General features: G+C 43.1%; 1 protein-coding gene across 3 annotated transcripts in view; it reads right to left on the bottom strand.

Moving 5' to 3' along the window:
* The window catches only part of POLH (DNA polymerase eta), a 45,269-nt gene that overhangs the window by 20,441 nt on the left and 3,840 nt on the right, over window positions 1-20,988 (bottom strand). For 2 of the 3 annotated variants that reach the window (XM_004605821.2, XM_055135703.1), the window contains exons 2-5: window positions 16,536-16,676; window positions 13,862-13,996; window positions 10,371-10,588; window positions 1,710-1,879 (exon numbers count right to left, since the gene is read on the bottom strand). In XM_004605821.2, the coding sequence (XP_004605878.1) occupies window positions 1,710-1,879; window positions 10,371-10,588; window positions 13,862-13,996; window positions 16,536-16,672 (660 nt within the window). In that variant the 5' untranslated portion in view covers window positions 16,673-16,676. The remainder of the gene's footprint in view (window positions 1-1,709; window positions 1,880-10,370; window positions 10,589-13,861; window positions 13,997-16,535; window positions 16,677-20,988) is intronic. The other variant, XM_055135702.1, reaches the window with a different exon arrangement.

The raw sequence follows: 20,988 nt of genomic DNA, 5'->3' as shown, positions 1-20,988 counted from the left end.
CAACCAACCAGAAAACAAACCAAGGCAAAATAAACAAATGCAAACTCTGCTGAGTGATTTGGCAACTTATCTCTTCTTTGAAGGTAGTAGAGAGGTCAGACACAAGATATATCAACTACTGCCCAATTACTATACCTACTCAGAAGTTCTAAGCCCCACTGTAATTTATTCAGAAAACCAATTATTCTACCCCTGAATAACTGAGAATTGTCTGTATTCCCTAAATAAAGTAATGGTTCAAATTAATAAAGGTTTACTGTTCCATTTCTCATATTGCTCTTAAGACAAATTAGGTAAAAATGTAAACATCTATGGCAATTTCACAAAAGAAATAATACCAGATCTTGCTGGCAGAGGAATGGCCCACATCCACTTCTCCAAAAGAGCGTGATACTGCCAAATCTCCCCAGGTAGAATGGTCTGGGCTGAGAAGAGTGGGGTCTTCTAAGAATGGGGGTAGGAAGATTCTTTCCCTCTCCCTCTCCCTCCCTCCCCCCCATTCATTTTTGGGTGAAACAAGGTAGTTTTTATTGAGACTAGTTTAGAAAAATGTGAGGGGAGAGAGAGAAGTACATGTTCAAAGAGAATACAGACTTTTCCAGAGTGGAAACAGGTAAGCAAAGAAACATCGAGGCGAGCAAGCATGGTACATGCTCAAGAGAAAACACTGGCTTGAAGAGTAAGCCCAGAATTTCCTTTCACCTGAAGGCACAGCAAGCCGCATCCATACCTGACAGCCTCCAACGAAGAAATGGCCCAGACATAACTGAACCTCATCAAACTGCCAAGCCACAAAATTTTCCTAGATCCTGAACCTCAGAATTTCACGGTACTGTCAGCCCAGTAGGATTACAGCAAATCTGATGGGGAAAGTTGCATAGAAGACCACCAAGCTCAATGAGCCTAAATAATAGCACAGAAGGCTCAACTGGCACCAACCAGCTCAGCAGACCCTCGAACAATAACTTTAGCATCATCACTGATGATGTAACACGTCATAAATTGACTACTATCACCTATGGCTTGATAATTCCATTTGCCTTATATTGTAACAAACAAAATAAAGTAATATTTATGGAAGGAAAGTAACACTGGTGGTGGGATTGGTGCTGGAATGTTTAAGATCTCAAACAACTGTATTATGAACAACTTGTTTACCGTGCTTGAAAAAATCATGGTATAATAAAAAAATTTTTAAAAAAGAAAAAAATATCAGAATATTCAGCAATTAAAAAAAATAGGGTCATATATGAGTTCAAGGACTAGTCTCCTCTGGATCATGACAGTTCAGTTATCTAAGGAATCCTCTGGATGCAGCTATATAAATAAGTATCTTTTGCACATTTTTACAGAGTATTTCCTAGGAAAGTATATCCAATGTTGATTGATATACTGAAAATTACTTAAGTTTCCAAGTTGCAGATACAGTACAGAGGGTAAGGCGTTTGTCTTGCACAGAGCCGACCGGGGGTTGATCCCCAGCACCACATATGCTCTCCTAAGCCTGCCAGGGGTGGTTCCTGAGGAAAGCCATGCATAGCCCCAAAACAACAGAAAACAAAACTGAGGTTTTCCTTTGGTTCTCAATATAAATTCTAAATAGGCACTCAGTAGAAGGTATGTGGAATGACTTCAATGTTCTGCTCCTTGCTGTACCATTGTTTTTTGTTTTTAAAAATCTATTTTAATTTAGAGTTATTAACTTTTACCTTATTGTGTGAAATTCCAGCTGAACACTGAAAACCAGTCTCCTTCTCGATGGCTGCTCTCATTTCCTCCACAATCACTGCTCCCACGGTGAGCTGCAGATCTGGAGAGGTGGGGTTCTCAATTTGAAGAGAATCAAGCCACTGCAGTAAGCCTTGTTTCCGTCTCTCCTCTGAAAATATTGAAAGGTCACATTCAGACATTAAAAATAATCAATTATTGCAGCTAGGGTGATAAAACAGCAGGTAGGGCATTTGCCTTACATGCAGCTGACTTTGATTCAATCCTGGACATCTCATATAGTTGCCCAAGCACAAATAGGAGTTAATTTCTGAGTGCAGAACCAGAAGTATCCTGAGCAGCCCCCAAACAATCAAAAACAAAAGCAAAAACAATCATTTAATTGTGCTATTAACTGTATAAATGCTTCTTGCAAGCAAGATTTCACAAAAACATCGTAAAAGACCGGCACCCTTAATTTCAGCATAAGGTGAATCATAATGTTCTGATTATAAACATATTTTATTATCTTTCATAAGTAATGATTTAATTATAGTGGTAGAATACTGTTACTTTGGTGGTGGTAATAGTGTGGTTACACTTATTTAATAGTACAGTGAAACTGAATTCCAAAAACATAGTCTTATAAACCAACGTTACTTGTTCCCCAAATAAAATATATTTCAGAGTGGAGGGGAGGGATTGGCCCTATTGTACTTAGGGGCATTCCTAGCTCCATGTTCAGGAATACCCCTGGCGGTACTTGGAGGACCATATGTAATGATGGATATTGAACCAGCGTTTTTGTTTCATTTACCATTTTTTATAGTTCAGGAGTCTTTTTATTTAAAAAAACAACAACCTCTCTTGGGGCTGGAGTGATAGCACAGCAGGTAGGGCACTTGCCTTGCATGGGCCCAAGCTGGGTTCAGTCTCTGGCATCCCATACATCCCCTGAGCAAAGCCAGGAGTAATTCCTGAATGCAGAGCCAGAAGTAACCCAAGATTGCCAGGTGTGACCCAAAATGCCAAATAACAAACGAACAAAACAATATCTTTCATGCCATGATTCCCTAGAGAATGGGCTTCAATGGCTCAGGATCCTTCTCACAAAGTGAGCATCACTGAGTGGAGCAGGCTGGAGCTTGGTGGAACCCAAGTTCCTTTCTCTTTGGTGTCCTTTTTCTGATTGTTATCTTTTGCCGGCTTCAGAAAGCTGCCTCGACTTTTATAGTGCTTAATATGTCCAATAGAACATCAATTCTCTTGGCAAGAATTTTGCTCTTTGCTTGCTTGTTTACTACAATGCCAAAGGCATGCTGGGTAACACTGTAGACTCTTTCAGTTTTGCCATGGTAACATTTGTGGGGCATTCCTTTTTGTAGAGTGCCCGTTTCTTTTATGTTTAAGATTATCGCCTTCCCTGTAGACCTGCAGACACATGGCCAAAGGAACAACTCCATGTGTTCTAAAAAGTTTAGAGAATCTAGAGCTGGTGCCCTTCCTGTTTCCCTTTGTGTTGGTCATTTCTGGATTTACTGGAAGACGGCAGTTCCTGCTGCAAGGCTTCTCCTCTCCAGGTCTCTTTAATTTCTTAAAACTTCCCCCAGGAACATCTTTAAGAAGTCTGTTGCTATATAATAGAATAATTAGAATTAATTCAATCTTCTCTATGAACTGAAGTTAGAATTTACATTTTTTAGGTGTTTCTGAACACCCTAAACTCCAATTATATCACTAGACAAGTTACTCTAAAATTTGTTATAATTAAATTTAGCTTCAGACTCAGGGCCTTAAAAATTATGAGTGGTTTTTTTTGTTTGTTTGTTTTTAGGCCATACCCATTGGTGCTCAAGGCTTACTCCTGGCTGTGTACTCAGGGATCACTCCTGGTGGGGCTTAGGAGACCATACAGGGTGCCACAGATCAGATCCAGGTTGGTGGTGGCATGCAAGACAAGCACTTTACCCACTGTTATTATTATTCCGGGCTGGAGCAATAGCACAGCAGTAGGGCGTTTGCCTCGCACCCAACTGATCCAGGTTTGATTCCTCTGCCCCTCTCGGAGAGCCCGGCAAGCTACTGAGAGTATCCCGTGCGCACGGCAGAGCCTGGCAAGCTACCCGTGGCTTATTCAATATGCCAGAAAACAGTAACAAGTCTCACAATGGAGATGTTACTGGTGCCCGATTGAGCAACAGGATGACAGTGACAGTGATTATTATTCTGGCCCCAGAACAACCTAGTTTTTAAAAAGCACAGGAAAATGATTATATAGCAAAGAAACTAGGTACAGAGGAAAGAGACATTTTGGTTTAAAGAATCAATAAAGAGGTATGAAAATGAGGCAAGAAAACACATTCAAACTATCTTGGAAAAATACACAGTGTAAGCTCAGTTACATGGAGAAAAGAAGATGAGAAGAGCAGGAAATAAAAGACTGCTGTTTTTCTCTTTGCTGACATGCCTGACTTCTTCCCCTAACACTGACAGGGTAGGCAGTATTGTATATACATGCCACCTCAGGAATATTTCTATAGTTTCTACTGAACTCACTTTTCACATCATTGTATCACTGTATCACTATCATCCTGTTGCTCATCGATTTGCTCGACCTGGCACCAGTAACGTCTCCATATGTCCCTGTCGCATTCAGGGTAGGGGAATGAGGCCCATTATTGTTACTGTTTCTGGCATATTGAATACGCCACAGGTAGCTTGCCGGCTCTGCCATGTGAGATTCTACAAGATCCCGAGACTATAAAACAAAGCTCCCAAAGAGAGTGATGCAGAATCTTGCACTTCACACATAATTAGTCAATGTATCTCTAGTGCCAAAGAAATAGAGAAAGGGCTGAGCAGATGCTTTGCATATAGGCATGCAGGAGGCCCAGGTTCAACTCCTGGTACCACAAGATTCCCCAGCATTCCCAGAGCTCTGATCTGGAAGAAATCCTCAGCACCACTGGGAATGAACTCAAAACCAAAAATAAATATATCTCTATAATTTCACAGTATATTCCAATAATTTCATGCAAACCCTATAACTTTTTACACTTTGATTTCCCAGCTTTACAGTACGTAAATATCTATTGATATCATTTTTTTGGTTGGGGGAGCTCAGGGAGCCACCCCTCCCCCTCCCATCCCCATTCCCCCGCTGATGCTCAGGATTACTCCTGGCTCTCCACTCAGGAATTGCTCCTGGTGATGTTCAGGGGACTATATGGGATGCTGGAGATCAAACTCAGGTCAGTCGCATACATCCTATTTATCCCTCCATGCCCAGATACTTTATTTTCACATATTGAGTTTTGTCTTCTGAAACTTTGAAAATCTCACTTGTTCAAGTGAGATTTAGTCTTTTTTCTTTTTAGGTCACACCCAGCAATGTACAGGGGTCACTCCTGGTTCTGCACTCAGGAATTACCCCTGGCAGTGCTCAGAGAACCGTACGGGATGCTGGGAATTGAACCTAGGTCGGCCGTGTGCAAGGCAAACATCCTACCTGCTGTGCTATCTCTCCAGCCCCTGGGCTTCTAATTTTTGTGATGATTGATCACACTGTGGGGCCAGTGAAAACAGCTGGTAATCGGGTTACTCTAGACTTGCTGCTTATAATGGTCACACTATGATCTTTAGGGGACCATAAGGTGCTCTACCTCTCTCTCCCCAATTCTGAACTTTTATTTTTGCTTCAGAGAGATAGTACAGGAGAAAAGTCACTTACTCTGCATGTGGCTGACCCTAATTTGAATCCCAGGTACCACATATGCCTTCCCACCCTGAAGCACCAGTAGGAGTGATCCCTGAAGCACAAACACAGGAATAAGCCCTGAGCACCATCAGGTGGGGCTCCCCCAAAATAAATAGATATTTTTTAATTTAGTCACTGTGAAACTAAAATAAAAATAAAATAAATTATCTACAAACAGGGGCTGGAGAAATAGCACAGCAAGTAGGGCACTTTCCTTGCATGAGGCTGACCCGGGTTCGATTCCCAGAATCTCATCTGTGCCCCAAGCACCGCCAGGAGTAATTCCTGAGTACATGAGCCAGGAGTAACCCCTGTGCATTACTGAGTGTGACCCAAAAAGAAAAAAGAAAAAAAAAATTATCTACAACAGCCTGAGAGAGTACAGTGGGTAAGGCACTTGCCTTGCCTGAGGTCCACCTGGGTTTGATCCCTGGCACCCCATATGGTCCCGAGCACTCCAGAAATGATCCCTGAATGCAGAGCCAGGAGCGAGTCCTGATCCTTGGTGTGCTCCACCCCCCCAAATTAACTACATGATAAATATACCTATAAAAATATGGTATATAAAGCTTAAGACAAAAAAATTTGTCATGACTATAAAATTTATGACTGGTGCCAGGATAATAAACTTATTATAAGTTTCATCATCAACTCTGCCTCTGTTAATACTTTTTATTTATATATTTTTTGACTTTGGGGCCATCCCCAGGGTACTCAGGGCTTCCTCCTGGAGGGGTTATGGTGGATCGTATGTGGTGCTGGAGAATGAACACAGGTAAGCTGCACAAGACAAACACCTTACCCTCTGTGCTAACACTTCAGCCCCTAAGTAACATATTTTTTTACTGTCCACTGTATTGCTTTTTTTTTTAGTTAAGAGATTTTATTCTAATAGCTACAATTATAGTGCTTGTATGTTGAAATGAAAACGGAAAACAAGCATACAAAACTTGTGTATTAAAAATGGTAAGAGACGGGGGCTGGAGTGATAGCACAGCGGGTAGGGCGTTTGCCTTGCACGCGGCCGACCCGGGTTCGAATCCCAGCATCCCATATGGTCCCCTGAGCACCGCCAGGAGTGATTCCTGAGTGCAGAGCCAGGAGTAACCCCTGTGCATCACCAGGTGTGACCCAAAAAGCAAAAAAAAAAAAAAAAATGGTAAGAGATTCCATGACACCAAATAAACCATTTGAGGTTTTCCCCAAAATAAAGTTTAACAGCTCCAGTTTCTTCAGTGTTTATCAAAATATAAAAGAAAAAAGTTTGAGGCTGCTATTTTTTTTTATGGCAAGTCTGACCCAGGCAGGGCAGGCTGAGGGAGAGAAAGCATGTGTAGTGCGTGCTCCAAGGAGTGTCCACTGTATTCTTCCTTGAGAGGTAAAAGATCTGCAATCTCCAGTGAGACAAATTCTATGATACAATGTAATTCCTCAGCAGTCCTTCCCACAGGCTTCTCTGGCCTGTCCTTCTACCTTTCAACACAACATACTAAAGGCATACTGTATAACTGTCCAACAACAAAAGGAAACTACATCTGCCATCTTATTCAAAAATACAAGCCATGGGAAATGCACCACTGTGTTTATATATAAGCCAAACTCTCCTGAAGTATTTTTCCTCTACATATCTGTATTGCTACTACAATTAATAATATATTGCCTATGGTTCTTCAATGCCATTAGCTTGCTATACACAGATCTATATCTAGTTTCCTTTTTGGATGAAGACATAGTCCAGGGTGTTAAGGCACTAGCTGTGCACAGGGCCAAACCCGGTTTAAACTCCAGCATTTCGTATGGTCACATGAGAGCGCTGCCAGGAGTGACCCAAGCAGAATCAGGAGTTAAGCCCTGAGCTCAGTTCCATGCAGTCCAATTACTCCCTTTTTTAAAAAATTTAATTTAAAAAAATCACACACAAGGGGCTGGAGCAATAGCACAGCGGGTAGGGCGTTTGCCTTGCACGTGGCTGACCCAGGTTCAATTCCCAGCATCCCATATGGTCCCCTGAGCACCGTGATTCCTGAGTGCAGAGCCAGGAGTAACCCCTGTGCATCACCAGGTGTGACCCAAAAAGAAAAAAAAAAAATCACACACACAAAACAGTGTTTCTTTTTGTTATAAGTCAGCATTGTATCTTATTTATTCTAATTAAGGTTAGAAAGTAACAGTTCTATGATGTTACAAAGCAGCAGAGAACATATACACTGTTTTGTTGCAGTACCCAGAAGTGCTCAGGATTTACTCTTAGGTCTGCCTGGGGGAGGGGTGCAGGCGCATCACTCCTGGCTTTAGGCTTGAGGGACCACGTGTGGTGTTGGATAAAACCTGGGTTGGCTGTGTGCAAGACGAGTGCCTAACCCCTGTACTATCTCTCCACTCCCTACACTGTTTTGTTCCTTATAAAAAAGTCCTAGAAAATACTGTCTAGTACACCTGTAGAAAGCCTTAAGCAGTATACAATTCTTGACTTTGGGAGATGCAACTGAATTCCATTTTCTTAATACTGGGCTAAAATATATGTTTCTATTTGATTTCATATCTAGAATTATCATAATATAATTTTAGATTAAGCCCCAGCTTAATATGGTCCCTCAAGGCACCCCAGGGTCAGAAGTGATAAAGGGTGGGTCAGTGTGGGGTACAATTCTAAGAGAAAGCCCTAAGTACAAAAGAAACTTGTATTACCTTAATTTTATTCCAGTCTAAGAAACTATTTTTGGAGGCCACATTGTACAGATAACATATTTCAGATGTCAGATAGTAAAGGATTAAGGGGCTTGTCTTGCACCCCAAATCCTAGAATATGCTAGCACTGCCAGGGGTCATTTCTGAGAACAGAGCCAGGAATAGCCCCCAAGCACTGCTAGGTGTGGCCACATATCACATATATATATAATTTGTTTTAATTGGTATGATGATGGGGTGGCATACTTTACTGTGGTGCTTGCATGCACTTGGTTGTGGTAAACTAGATTGCACACCTGATTGTGTTGCCTGAATTATGCTTACAGAATGTGGGATGGTGATGAAATTAACTCACAGCCTCATGCTTACAAGACATGCTTTACCACTGAGCTATCTCCAGGTCTCCTAAGATTTTTTTGGGGGGCAAGGGAATCACACCCAGTGATACTCAGGGGTTACTCCTGGCAGTGCTCAGGGGTACCATATGGGGTGCCAGGGATCAAACCCAGGTCGGCCACATGCAAGGCAAATGACCTACCTGCTGTACTATACCATCACTCAGCCCCCCCAAGAAGATATATTTAACTATCAAATATATTATTTATTAAAGCACATACATGCAGAGAGAATATCACAAAGTTTTGTCAAGTAAAAAAAAAATCACTTATCTGGGTTGGAAAGACAGCTAACAGGCTGAGCACACGCTTTGTACGCAGAAGGCCTGACAAGCACCCACTGCCATGACTCTCCAAGTGCCAACAAAATGGGTAAAGAATTTAAACAGGCAGGCTAGACAGTACAGCGGGTAGGGTATTTGCTTGCATGAGGCCATCCCAGGTTTGATCCCTGGCACCCCATATGATCCCCTGAGCCTACCAGGAGTGATTCCTGAGCATAGTGCCAGGAGTAAAATCAAGAGCATCACTGGGTGTGGCCCACATACAAACAAGAACAATAAAAAAGGGGGTGAAAAGAATTTAAACAGGCATTTCATGAAAAGCACTGATATATAGATAGTAAATTTACCAAAATGTACAGTTTAACACCAGAGACATCAAAAAACTACATTGTGGGGCTGGAGCGATAGCACAGTGGGTAGGGCGTTTGCCTTGCATGCGACCGACCCGCGTTCGATTCCCAGCATCCCATATGGTCCCCTGAGCACTGCCAGGGGTAATTCCTGAGTTCAGAGCCAGGAATAACCCCTGTGCATCGCCAGGTGTGACCCAAAAAGCAAAAAAAAAAAACTACATTGTGACTTCACTACACACCAATCAAAATGAATAAAATGCAAAATAAATATGAACAAGGATGTGACACAATAAACTTAGATGCTGCTAGTAGAATTTTACACTTATGCCACAATTTTGGAAAACTGGGTAGTGTTTATTTCAGTTAAGTGTAGGTAAACTAAAGTTGAATGCAGGCAACCCAACAATTAGCACTTGTAGCATCTACCCATCATAAACAAACATCTGGGCCACATAAAGATATTTACAAGAATGTTTTTCCAAGAATGTTTTTCACAGCCCAGTTCTTAGTAGTTCCAGTTTAGAAACAAACCAAATACCCATCAATAGATTAATGGATAAACTGTGGTATAGTCACGAAGTAGAATACTATAGGGCAATAGGAGTAAAACAATTGAATATAACTATAAGAATGGATGAATCTCATAAAGACATTGCTGGGTGAGTGAAGTCAGACTAGAGTATATAGCATAATTTCAATCTTATGAAGTTCAAAAATAAGCTATCTAGAAATCAAAATGGTTACTTTGGCAAGGGGAAATATAGTTAATGACTATAAGGATAGTTTCTAGGATTCCAATGTTATAGAACTGGGTGTTGCTTACAACCGGGTTTATTGTAAAAAAGCAGATTTTACACACATAATCTATGTACTTTGTATGAATTAAAAGATGGAGGGGCAGAGGAATAGTATAGCAGGTAAAAGGCACTTGTACTGGCCACCACTGGTTTGATCCCTGTCTCCCTAATCCGCTCCCCACCCCCACCCCTGCTCCTTAGCCAGGCCTGCGGAGCCAGGAGTCACCCCTGAGCATTGCCATGTGTGACACAAAAAGTAGGAGAAAAAGTGAGAGAGACAGAGAGAGAGACAGAGAGATACTAGAATAGTTTTGTGGCAGTGCTACAGCTCCCAAGCAAAGCAGATTCCAAAGGCAGGAATCGGAAAGAGTGTGATGCCATTAAAGTACCTTTCTGAACAGCCCCTTTTGCTGTTGGAGGGCTTTGAGGTGACCCTTCAATGTACGTGGTCGGCAACATGTCAGCTGAGATAGGGTGACCTGGTAGCTTCTTCAGTCTCTCTTGTACAGCACCAGTCAGGTCTACATAAGCCTCATCAATGCTGGCACGTTCAATCACAGCAAATCGGGACATTATCCCCATTACTTCAACACTGGCTTCCCGATACCTAAAATGTACCAGGAGTGTAAGAATAGGCAATACATAGAAGCAAACTTGAGATTATTTGGCCCACCTCCTCCCATTAGTAAATGGAAAGATAACATACAAAATCAGTGTAAGGTTTCCTTAAATAAACAACTGGCTTGACAAAGTAAATAGTCATTTAACTTAATGGGTCACTGAGCAGGCACGAGCAGATGTAAAAAACCAAAACATAACACAAAGGCAAACAAATTAGAGTGACTATTGCTAGAAAGTGCTCAGTACATGAATGTATGTATGTGACCTCTATTTCCCTAAAATAGAAATATTTCAAAAATGTTTTACTAGATGGTCAGAGAGATAGTATAGTGGATAAATTTGCCTAACATGGAATAACCCAGGTTCAAGGACTATCAGGAATAAACTCTGAGCACAAAGCCAGAAGTAAGCCCTGAGCACAGCCGGGTATGGCACACAAGAAAATTAACTAGAGAACTTTATACTATGTTCACCTACTCCCAGTATTTTCACAGACTAATCCCATAGCATTCCACTGCTACTTTTGTCTTCAAAGAAGAAACAACTCACAGGGGCTGGAGTGATAGCACAGTGGGTAGGGCATTTGCCTTGCATGGGGCCGACCCGGGTTTGATTCCCAGCATCCCATATGGTCCCCTAAGCACGACCAGGGGTAATTCCTGAGTGCAGAGCCAGGAGTAACCCCTGAGCATCGTTGGGTGTGACCCAAAAAGCAAAAAAAAAAAAAAGAAACAACTCACAGAGAATATTGCATTGATCACTGAACTCTGCGCAATTGGTCTTCCTCTAGAGAGTGTTTTTCTTTTTTCTTAATTTTATTTTATTTTATTTATTTTTTATTATTAAAGCACCATGAGATAGTTACAAAGCTTTCATGATTGAGTTTGTCATACAATGATTGAACACCCATCCCTCCACCCATGCACATTTTCCACCAATAATGTCCCCAGCAACACCACCCCCAACCCACCCAAAGAGTATTTTTTTTTTTTTTTTTTTGCTTTTTGGGTCACACCTTGTGATGCACAGGGGTTACTCCTGGCTCTGCACTCAGGAATTACCCCTGGCCGTGCTCAGGGGACCATATGGGATGCTGGGATTTGAACCCGGGTCGGCCGCGTGCAAGGCAAACGCCCTACCCGCTGTGCTATCTCTCCAGCCCCCCAAAGAGTATTTTTCATTATAAATTAACAAAATTAATTTTATACTCCAGTGAGTTTAACATGTGACCCAATGCTTACTAAACACAAGTGTCACCAACCCAAACCCAGGCACTACCATTCAGATGATAAAGTTGGAGAAGACAGCACCTGAAGCGTGATGATGCAGTGGCAGACTCACTGCCTCGCACAGTGAACATCAGTCTGACCAGAGACCTATTCAAACCATGACAAGTAGCTCATTGAACTGTATACAGCTACATTTTTATGGCAGTATGTAGTATTTCCTTTGAATATAGTCAAAGAAATTTTCAGGAAATTTAGAGTTCATTGTTCCTATTGAACCCATCGTATTTCTTACAAAGATATGTGTGCATCCTTCATTAAGCTATAAGGACTAGTATAATACTGTTTTCGAACATTCTCAAGTGAAAGAAAGAATTAGAGAGAATTTTGAGTTCTTGTGGAGTTGGGGCTTCCAAGTAGTGCTTAGGGAACCCCAAAGCCAATCCTAGCAATACTCAATTCAGGTGTGTGGGCCTGAAGGATCGGTATTGTTTCTGGTTTGGCGTTTGGGGTTTTGAGCTGTGCTCAGGGCATGCTTGTGGCCCTGGGCTTAGGGGACCATATGTTGGTACCATGGATGAAACCAGAGTTGGCCCCTTACAAGGAAAGCGCCTAAACCCCTATAATACCTCTCTGGTCACAGATTTCGTATTCTGGGGCAACAGTGCTGGGAAACTCTAGGACTACACCCAGCAGAACTCAAGAGCTGCAGTGTCAGTGACTGAACTCCGGGCTTACACATGCAAAGCAGACCTTTGAGCTAATTCCCTAGCCTCAGTTTTGCTTTGTGTGGGGGGTCTTGGTTTGGGATTTGATGGTGTTTGAAGACTACCTGCCATGCCTGGGACCTAACCTAGGCCTCCCACATGGAAAACATACACTTAGCCTGCTAAGCTCTCTCCAGGGCAGGTTTGTGCACAAGAGGGTGAGAGCATGACACACTCATGCTCATAAGAAACCACACTCCAGTTGTTGTGCCTTCACAGTTTCTTGAGCAAATTACTCCCCCAGAAAAGGGCCGAGTTTTTCCCTTTTTGTTTTTCTCTTGATGTTTTTGGGCCACCCCCATTAGTGCTCAGTGCTCTGGTTAATTTTTATCTTTTTGTTTTTTTGGTCATACCAGCAATACTCAGGCATTAGTACCGGTCTCTGCACTCAGGAATTACTCCTGGCGATGCTCAGAGAATCATATGGATGCCAGAGATTGGCTGTGTGAGGCAAATGCTCTACCCGCTTACTATAGCTCCAGTCCCTGCTCTGGTTCATTTTTGATGGTACTTGGGAGAGTGTGTGGTGCTGAGGATTTAACCCAGGCATTCCTGCATGCAGTGCACGTACTCAGCTTGTTGAGCTGCCTCTCTAACCCACCCCCAATCTTTAATTGTAAAATAAAAAGGGCATCAAGGTGCTGGGGAGATAGTGCAGTGGGTAAGGTGCAATCTTGCATATGGCTGACCCAGGTTCAATCCATAGCACCCCATATATCCCTTGATTTCTGCCAGGAGTGATTCCTCAGCACAGAGACAGAAGGAAGCCCTGAGCACAGCTAAGTATGGTCCAAAAACAAAACAAGCCAAAAATTAAAAAAAATAAAGAATGCTGACCAAAGACCATTTCGGGGGAGGGAGGAGAACTGAACTACACTCTGCAATGCTCAGGGTTTATTCCTGGCTCTGTGCTCAGGGACCACTGCTGGAGTGCTTGGGGATCCTAAGGGGTACTGAAGAGAAAATGACGGTTGGCCCCAAGACAAGGATCTTAACTCCTGTTCTATCTCTCTGGCCCACCAAAGGGCAGTTTTTAGATATTACTATACAAAATGAATTTGAAAGATCAGTTTTTAAACTTAATGAAATATTATTCCTAACACTTCCATTCTGGGGCTGGAGTGCACACTTTGCAAGCAGAAGGCCCCGAGTTTGATTGGTTCCCCATTCTTGAGTGACTCCTGAGCACCAAGTTGGTGGCAGTCAATGAGCACGACCAGGTGTGATCCAACAACAGCAACAGACACAGCAACAAACTCTTCTTACTTGGTTAGATTAGCTTTCCCACGCAACTCTCGAACTTGTGCCAGGAGGAGATCTGGACATAACTTCTTGGCATCATCTGCCCACATGTTTCTAGTCACCCCAAATGCACGTGCTTCATAACTGACTGCAATTATTCTAAGATTTAGAAGTAAAAAAGGGACAGGAAAATGTTACATGTCCACAAGCACTGACAATTAAAATTTAACACAAACAGGCTATAAAAATATTTGAGACAAACCACCTCCAGCACCAAATAAGCTCATTTATGGGTCATGATCCAGAGACTCAAATAAATTTTGAAAGAGATCAAGTTGCAGAATTCTTACTGACTTGCACATGGCTGAGTCATTTGGGGCACCCTGAAGTGGGGTGGATCAGCCCAAAAAAGAGCCCCTGCAGGTCAAAGTTCTCACACTTCACACTCGCAGCCATGCCCCCCGCCCAGATTCCACTGCCTCGGACAAGCCTCTCCCAGAAATTAATCTGCTGAAAAATTCAGGTATGTGGGTTTTGTGAGTGAAATCTTCAGGCTTTCAGGATCCAGATGGGCTATCTCCTCCCATCTTCCTGTACTTACAGAAGCCGCTGCAGTCATGTACACACCCCAAAGCCAATACACAGTTAAAAATTTAACTCCAGCCGTATCATTAAAAATTAAAAATTAGGGGCTGGAGCAATAGCACAGCGGGTAGGACATTTGCCTTGCACGCAGCCGACCCGGGTTCGATTCCCAGCATCCCATATGGTCCCCTGAGCACCACCAGGAATAATTCCTGAGTGCAGAGCCAGGAGTAACCCCTGTGCATCGCCAGGTGTGACCCAAAAAGCAAAAAATAAATAAATAAAAATAACAGGACTCCTACAAAAAAAAATTCCTTTAAAAAAATTAAAAATTAAAAATTCTGAACTTGCTGGAGCAACATCTCAAACTCTACAACGCTGATAATCTAGGAGTAGCATACCAGATTGGAGGGCATGTAATGTAGAAGGCAACCAATCTTGATTAACAAAACATAAACACTGAAGGCCTAACCTGTAACAACATCTTAGTCATCTCTTATACGAAGGCTTAATGGCTCCATGGTGAAAGACAACAATTTTCTCTTTCTCCTAAGGAAACATTCTTTTTTTTTTTTTTTTGCTTTTTGGGTTACACCTGGAGATGCATAGGAGTTACTCCTGGCTCTGCACTCAGGAATTGCTCCTGGAGGTGCTCAGGGGACCATATGGGATGCTGGGAATCGAACCCGGGTTGGCCATGTGCAAGGCAAACACCCTACCTGCTATGCTATTGGTCCAGCCCCAGGAAACATTCTTTGATCATTCTGTTAGCAAATTATTGATAACAATATAAAATATTATACTAAGGGCCTGCTGTAGGGGCAGGCATAAGGGATAGTTGGGGAAATTGGAGAAATGATGGAGGGAAGGTGTAATGATGGTGGGATCTGTGTTGAAATATTGAATCATGAATAACTTTGTAAATCACAGAGTTCATATAAGGTGTAAAGGGATAATTTACATAGGAAGGGCTTACCTATTCCATGTAAACTCCAGAATATACTAACACATAATTGCTTTACAAGTTCTATTAATGACAGGTGAGACATAATTACTACCATAACAAGATCCAAGTATAAAATAAAATTTAATGTAATAGGGGTTGGAGTGATAGCATGGTGGGTAGGGTGTTTGCCTTGCACACAACCGACGGGGATTCGATTCCCAGCATCCCATATGGTCCCCTGAGCACCACCATGGGTAATTCCTGAGTGCAAAGCCAGGAGTAACCCCTGTGTATTGCTGGTTGTGACCCAAAAAGAAAAAAAAAATGATATAGTAATCATTAATTGGCCCTTACTGATTTATTTTCTAATCATTCTATTTGCCAGCTCTTAAAGTTTTGTTTGAATGAGTAATACAAATTTATTACGTACCAAAGGTGGCAGGTTGGGATAGGGAAGGAAACTGGGAATACTGGCGAAGGGAAAGTCACACTGGTGGTGTTGGAACACTAAATGCTTTAAACAACTATATAATGAACAATTTTGTGAATCAGTGTTTTTAATAAAAACCAATTTTATTTTTTTACTTTTTGGGTCACACCTGGTGATGCACAGGGGCTAACTCCTGGCTCTGCACTCAGATATAACTCTTGGCAGTGCTCTCGGGACCATGTGGGATGCTGGGAATTGAACCTGGGTCAGCCGAGTGCAAGGCAAACGCCCTACCCGCTGTGCTATCGCTCCAGCCCCAAAACTAATTTTAAAAAATCTGAAACTTTTTGCTCAATTTGCTGCTATTTGATCTCAAAAAATAACTGGGCTGGATGTAGCTCAGTCATAGAGCACATGCCTTGCATGTGGGAGGGCTTGGGTTTGATCCTTGGAAACTGAATACAAAAGAAAACAAAAAAAGTCATAGTATCAGAAATTTAAAAAATAGGACCTCACATAGTTCCAGGTGTTCTTATATATTATGGTAATAGTTAAAAGAGCCCCAAATGCACAGGTCAGTAACAAAGCACCTATCCTGCAGGTAAGAACCGCATATGGGCAAGCACCTTAACTAAGTGACCCCCAGACACCAGGCAATTACTAAGGGTAGGGAGGGAGAAGGGTAGAGAAAGACCTAAAATAGAGTTGACAGTTACAAGAATAATGATGATACTTACCCACCACCTTTCCATGATTTGTACTGTACTACTGCACAAGGTTTATTCTTCAAATAAGGATTTTGCCGCTGCTCCACTTGAACAAAAAAACAGTCCATGTCTACTAGAGCAACTACGCGGTCTTGTCCAGTATTCATTTTTCTGTAAAGAATATATTACAATTAGAAAGGATATACTCCGGGGGGTATGGTGCCGCCAACAGGTCAACCTGTACCTGTGGGGTGAGTGTGTCAGCAGCCTGATGGTGCTTTCAGGCTTCCTGACACCCCAAAATTGCTGCTGTGTCTTTGGCCAGACCCCAACAACTTGGGACCAAGTTTACCAAGAAATTAAATGGCCAAAAGTTAGTTATATGGGAGCCATATCCACAAACCACCACCAGTTCAGCTATACAAGCTTATTTATTGGCCTTATTTCAGAGACCTATAGATAAATCTTAAAAGAGATTAAAATTCACTGTAGGATAACATTGGTTTGTCCTTTCTCCCTTGCCATTGGGAGCTTAGGTTTATCAGGTGACACTCCGAAGTCACTCCCATTCCTTGGCTTATCTTTCTTTGTGCTTCCCCAACCCCTCTATCACCTTTCCCCCCTAATCAGACTCTGTTATGGTTAGATCCTTCTAAGGACACTGAACTTGTATTCATAAGTGAAATATTGCGTTTCTCCTTCTCTTATGTCCTTTTGCATAGCTTACTTCAGAGCGATGTCCTTTCTGTATAGACACAGGAAGACAGTTAATATTATGCTTTTGTATCTTGGGAGTTAATTGACTCCAAGTTAATATTCACTCCTGGGCATCTTTTTTTTTGACTAAGGGCAATTGAAATTGCCCTTAGTTCCTAGCACCACAAAAGCAGGGTCCCGATGAGGGACTGAATAAATTCAAGGCAAGCTGTAAGCTACCCTGGCATTGAAATGGGCCTGGCCGAAGAGCCACAATAAGAGCATGGTCATGGACAAATTCTTGTCATGATCCAAAAGATAACGACAAGGTTAGGACCCTGCTAGAGTTAGGAAAGACTAATCTGGCCTGAGCACTGTAGTCTGAAATCTACAGCGAGATGGCCCCAGGAGAGCAATCCTATAAGCTTAATGTATCCCTTACTGTGTCCATACAAAATGACTAATATTATGAATGTATGTTTGTTAGACTAAGGAAAGAAGAAACACACCCATAGATGGAATTTCACTCTCGTCCTACTGAATGAGAATTTGTCCTAGAAGAAGCTTGCCCTGAGGGAGGACTTTAACTCTGTTGATTGCATGATCACACCTATTAATTATTACCCCAACCCCTTATGTTTTGGGATTTAACTAAGGCTGGAGGAGTGGACTGGGGGATGCAGAAGTAGGAAGGAGAAGTGTGAAGGAGCAGGAAAGAGGAGGATGAGGAGGATCACGGGAGGAGGATCCACAGAAGGAAGAGAATGGCAATGGGAATGGAATAAACTGCAACTGACACCAATTAGCCTGGCCCTTGTTTCCTCCTTCATCCACCCATGGCCATCGGCTTCCCCCGGGTGGAGGAAGTGGCCCGAGACCGTCGAAAGCCACAGCCTTTCATAATTAATTTTTTGAATACACAGCCACAGTTAATCTTGGACCCGTGCGTGGCTGAACAGACTGGGGTAAATCGGAGGGGGCAGGTTGGCCTGTGCCTGCCCAAGCAGAGCTCCCAGCAGCCACTTGCTCCCACAATCCAAAATTGCCGCCATACCCCCAGCCTGATCCACTGTCTCAGGACAAACTTCACTAGATATAATCTGCTGAAAATTAGGGTATGTGGGCTTTGTGACTGAAATCTCCAGGCTTCCACCGAGTTGGGGTGGGCTACCTCCCCTCACTTCCCAATACACATGGTAGCACTGGCAATCACCCCTATGAACCAACTCCAGCACCACACTATAAACTCTATTACTGGCCTTGCTTCAGAGACCCATAAATAAATCTCGAAAGAGATCAAAACCCAGAGACACAGCAGCGAGTCCTGAAAGATGCCAGAGATCTCTTCGGGCCCCATACCAAGCCAATTTCATGGGGGCATGCCAGATGGAGCTGGTGCACTCTCCACATGAAAACCCAGTGACCATGAGCTTCCACAAGCAAGGCCCAGGTATGTGAGTTCCAGGACTAATCTCTCTCATTCTGCATGGCGGCAGAGGCGCCAGGCTGTTGCTCCCTTGCTCCCCGGCTCCCCACCAGATTGTCAGCCTGGCTGTCATGCCCATAATTTGCCCCTGGACGCCACCTTAGTGCATCAACAGCCCTGGTCCAGAGATATAGCAGCAAGTACCAGAAGGCACCACAGAGCCAGAGATCTTTCTGGGCCCCACACCTAGCCAATTTCATCGGGGCACCCCAGATTGAGCAGGTGCAGACTTCCCACCTACTCCAGACGGAATCTCAGTGACCAAGAGCTTCTACAAGCAAGGCCCAGTTATGCAGGCTCAGGACTAAATTTTCATACCCAGAGGCGCCAGGGTATTCCTCCCCAGCTCCCCGCCTGCTTGTCGGCCTGGCTGTCACCCCCAAAATGTGCCTCCAGGCACCATCTTAGTACACCAATAGCCCTAGACAGAGATGCGCATTTGAATCCCAAAATGGATTAGTGCTGTACAGAAATGTCTCTGGAACCCAACCATCTACAATCTAGGATTCCAGAAGCCCAAGACCGCGGTACCCATGATATTCAGAATGAGCAAGGGACAATAAATGATATAGCATCTGCCCCTGGCAGGCAGGCTTGAATAGTGGTGAGAAAATCTGAGCAAAACATAACGCCCAAAAGTAAACAGAGAGAGCAATGGGGACATTGTCTGCCATGGAGGCCGGGTGAGGACTGGGATGGGGGTGGATATACTGGGGACACTGCTGGTGGAAAGTGGGCACTGATGGAGGGATGGGTGTACAGCCGTACATCAGAATCTCAAACGTGAAAGTTTTGTAACTGTATCTCACAGTGATTCCTTAAAAAAAAAAAAAAAAAAAGCAATGTGGAGTTCATGCCCACATTGCTCAATCAGCTTAATCAATGGCTAAATCAATAATAGTATTCCCACATTTGCTCGAGCAGGCACCAGTAACATCTCCATCACTGTGAGACTTGTTGTTACTGTTTTTGACATATCAAATATGCCACGGGGAGCTTGCCAGGCTCTGCCATGCCGGCAAGATATTCTCAGTAGCTTGCCAGGCTCTCCGAGGGGGATAGAGGAATCAAACCCAGGTCACCCACGTGCAAGGCAAATGCCCTACCTGCTAAAACCAAAAAAGGGAAAGACAAAAAGGAAAATTTCAAAACATGTTTAAGTAAATTCATTTGAGGGAGAGTGAAATGGTTCTGGGTCTGTATATATTCTAGGAAGGATTTTCAAAACATTTCCTATTTGCCAATTTTTGGAGGTTTTTTGGTTTGTTTTGGGGCCACACCTGGCAATGCTCAGGGATCACTCCTGGTGATGTTGAAGTTCAAGTCTGGATTGGCTCTAAGGTATGTGCCCTACCAGCTGTACTATCTCGTCAGCCCAACTTAAATGTTATTTTTTATTTTTTTTGCTTTTGGGGTCACACCCAGCAATGCACAGGGGTGACTCCTGGCTCATGCACTCAGGAATCACCCCTGGCGGTGCTCAGGGGACCATATGGGATGCTGGGATTTGAACCCGGGTCGGCCGCATGCAAGGCAAACGCCCTACCCGCTGTGCTATCACTCCAGCCCCGCAACTTAAATGTTATTAACAAAAATTATATATTAAATGTTGGTGAAAATCTTAAACTTTAAAACATATACTCCAAGGGCTGGAGAGAGTCCAGGGAGGGGTTAATACACTTACCTTGCATGTGGCCAATCCAGTTTGATCCCTGGTACCACGTGGCCCTCCATTATCACTGAGGACAGGGCCAAAAGTAGCCCCTGAGCATGAGAGGATGTGGCACAACACCCTCCCCTTCCCTGCAGTGCATTTGTGTGTGTGCGAGTATGCACACAAACACACACACAAGCATGTGTGAGCACGCGTGTACTCACACGCAAAGAAATGAAACGCACAAGCACACACACTAAGCAACGCTAGTCACTGTGCCTACTCCAAGAGCAAGTTCAAGGTCTGCTCTGGAATGCTGATGCCGGCAGTGGGGCTGTCTGTGCCTGTGCAGCGTGGGCGGCTTCTGACTCTACTAACCAGAAGCCAAGGAATTGTTCAATTACCATGAGCCGACTTCATAAAAACTTAGAATGAAAAAAGCCTTTCCATATACTTTTGAATTATAAACTGATCCATCTTAGCAAAATAAAAAGTACTGAGATTCTTTTAAGATACTTCTCTCCCCTTCAATAATTGAATATGCCACAAAAGTGTACCTAGATTCAACAGGCACATGAAAATGGGCTCAACATCCAACATTCATTGTAAGGGACGGAAAATTAAAACCATAATGGACAACAATGTTG

Source organism: Sorex araneus, chromosome 4 (genome assembly GCF_027595985.1).
Source record: "Sorex araneus isolate mSorAra2 chromosome 4, mSorAra2.pri, whole genome shotgun sequence".
NCBI classification, from domain to species: domain Eukaryota; kingdom Metazoa; phylum Chordata; class Mammalia; order Eulipotyphla; family Soricidae; genus Sorex; species Sorex araneus.
The sequence above is the reverse complement of the archived record's forward strand: the minus strand, read 5'-3'. Positions and strand labels throughout refer to the sequence as shown.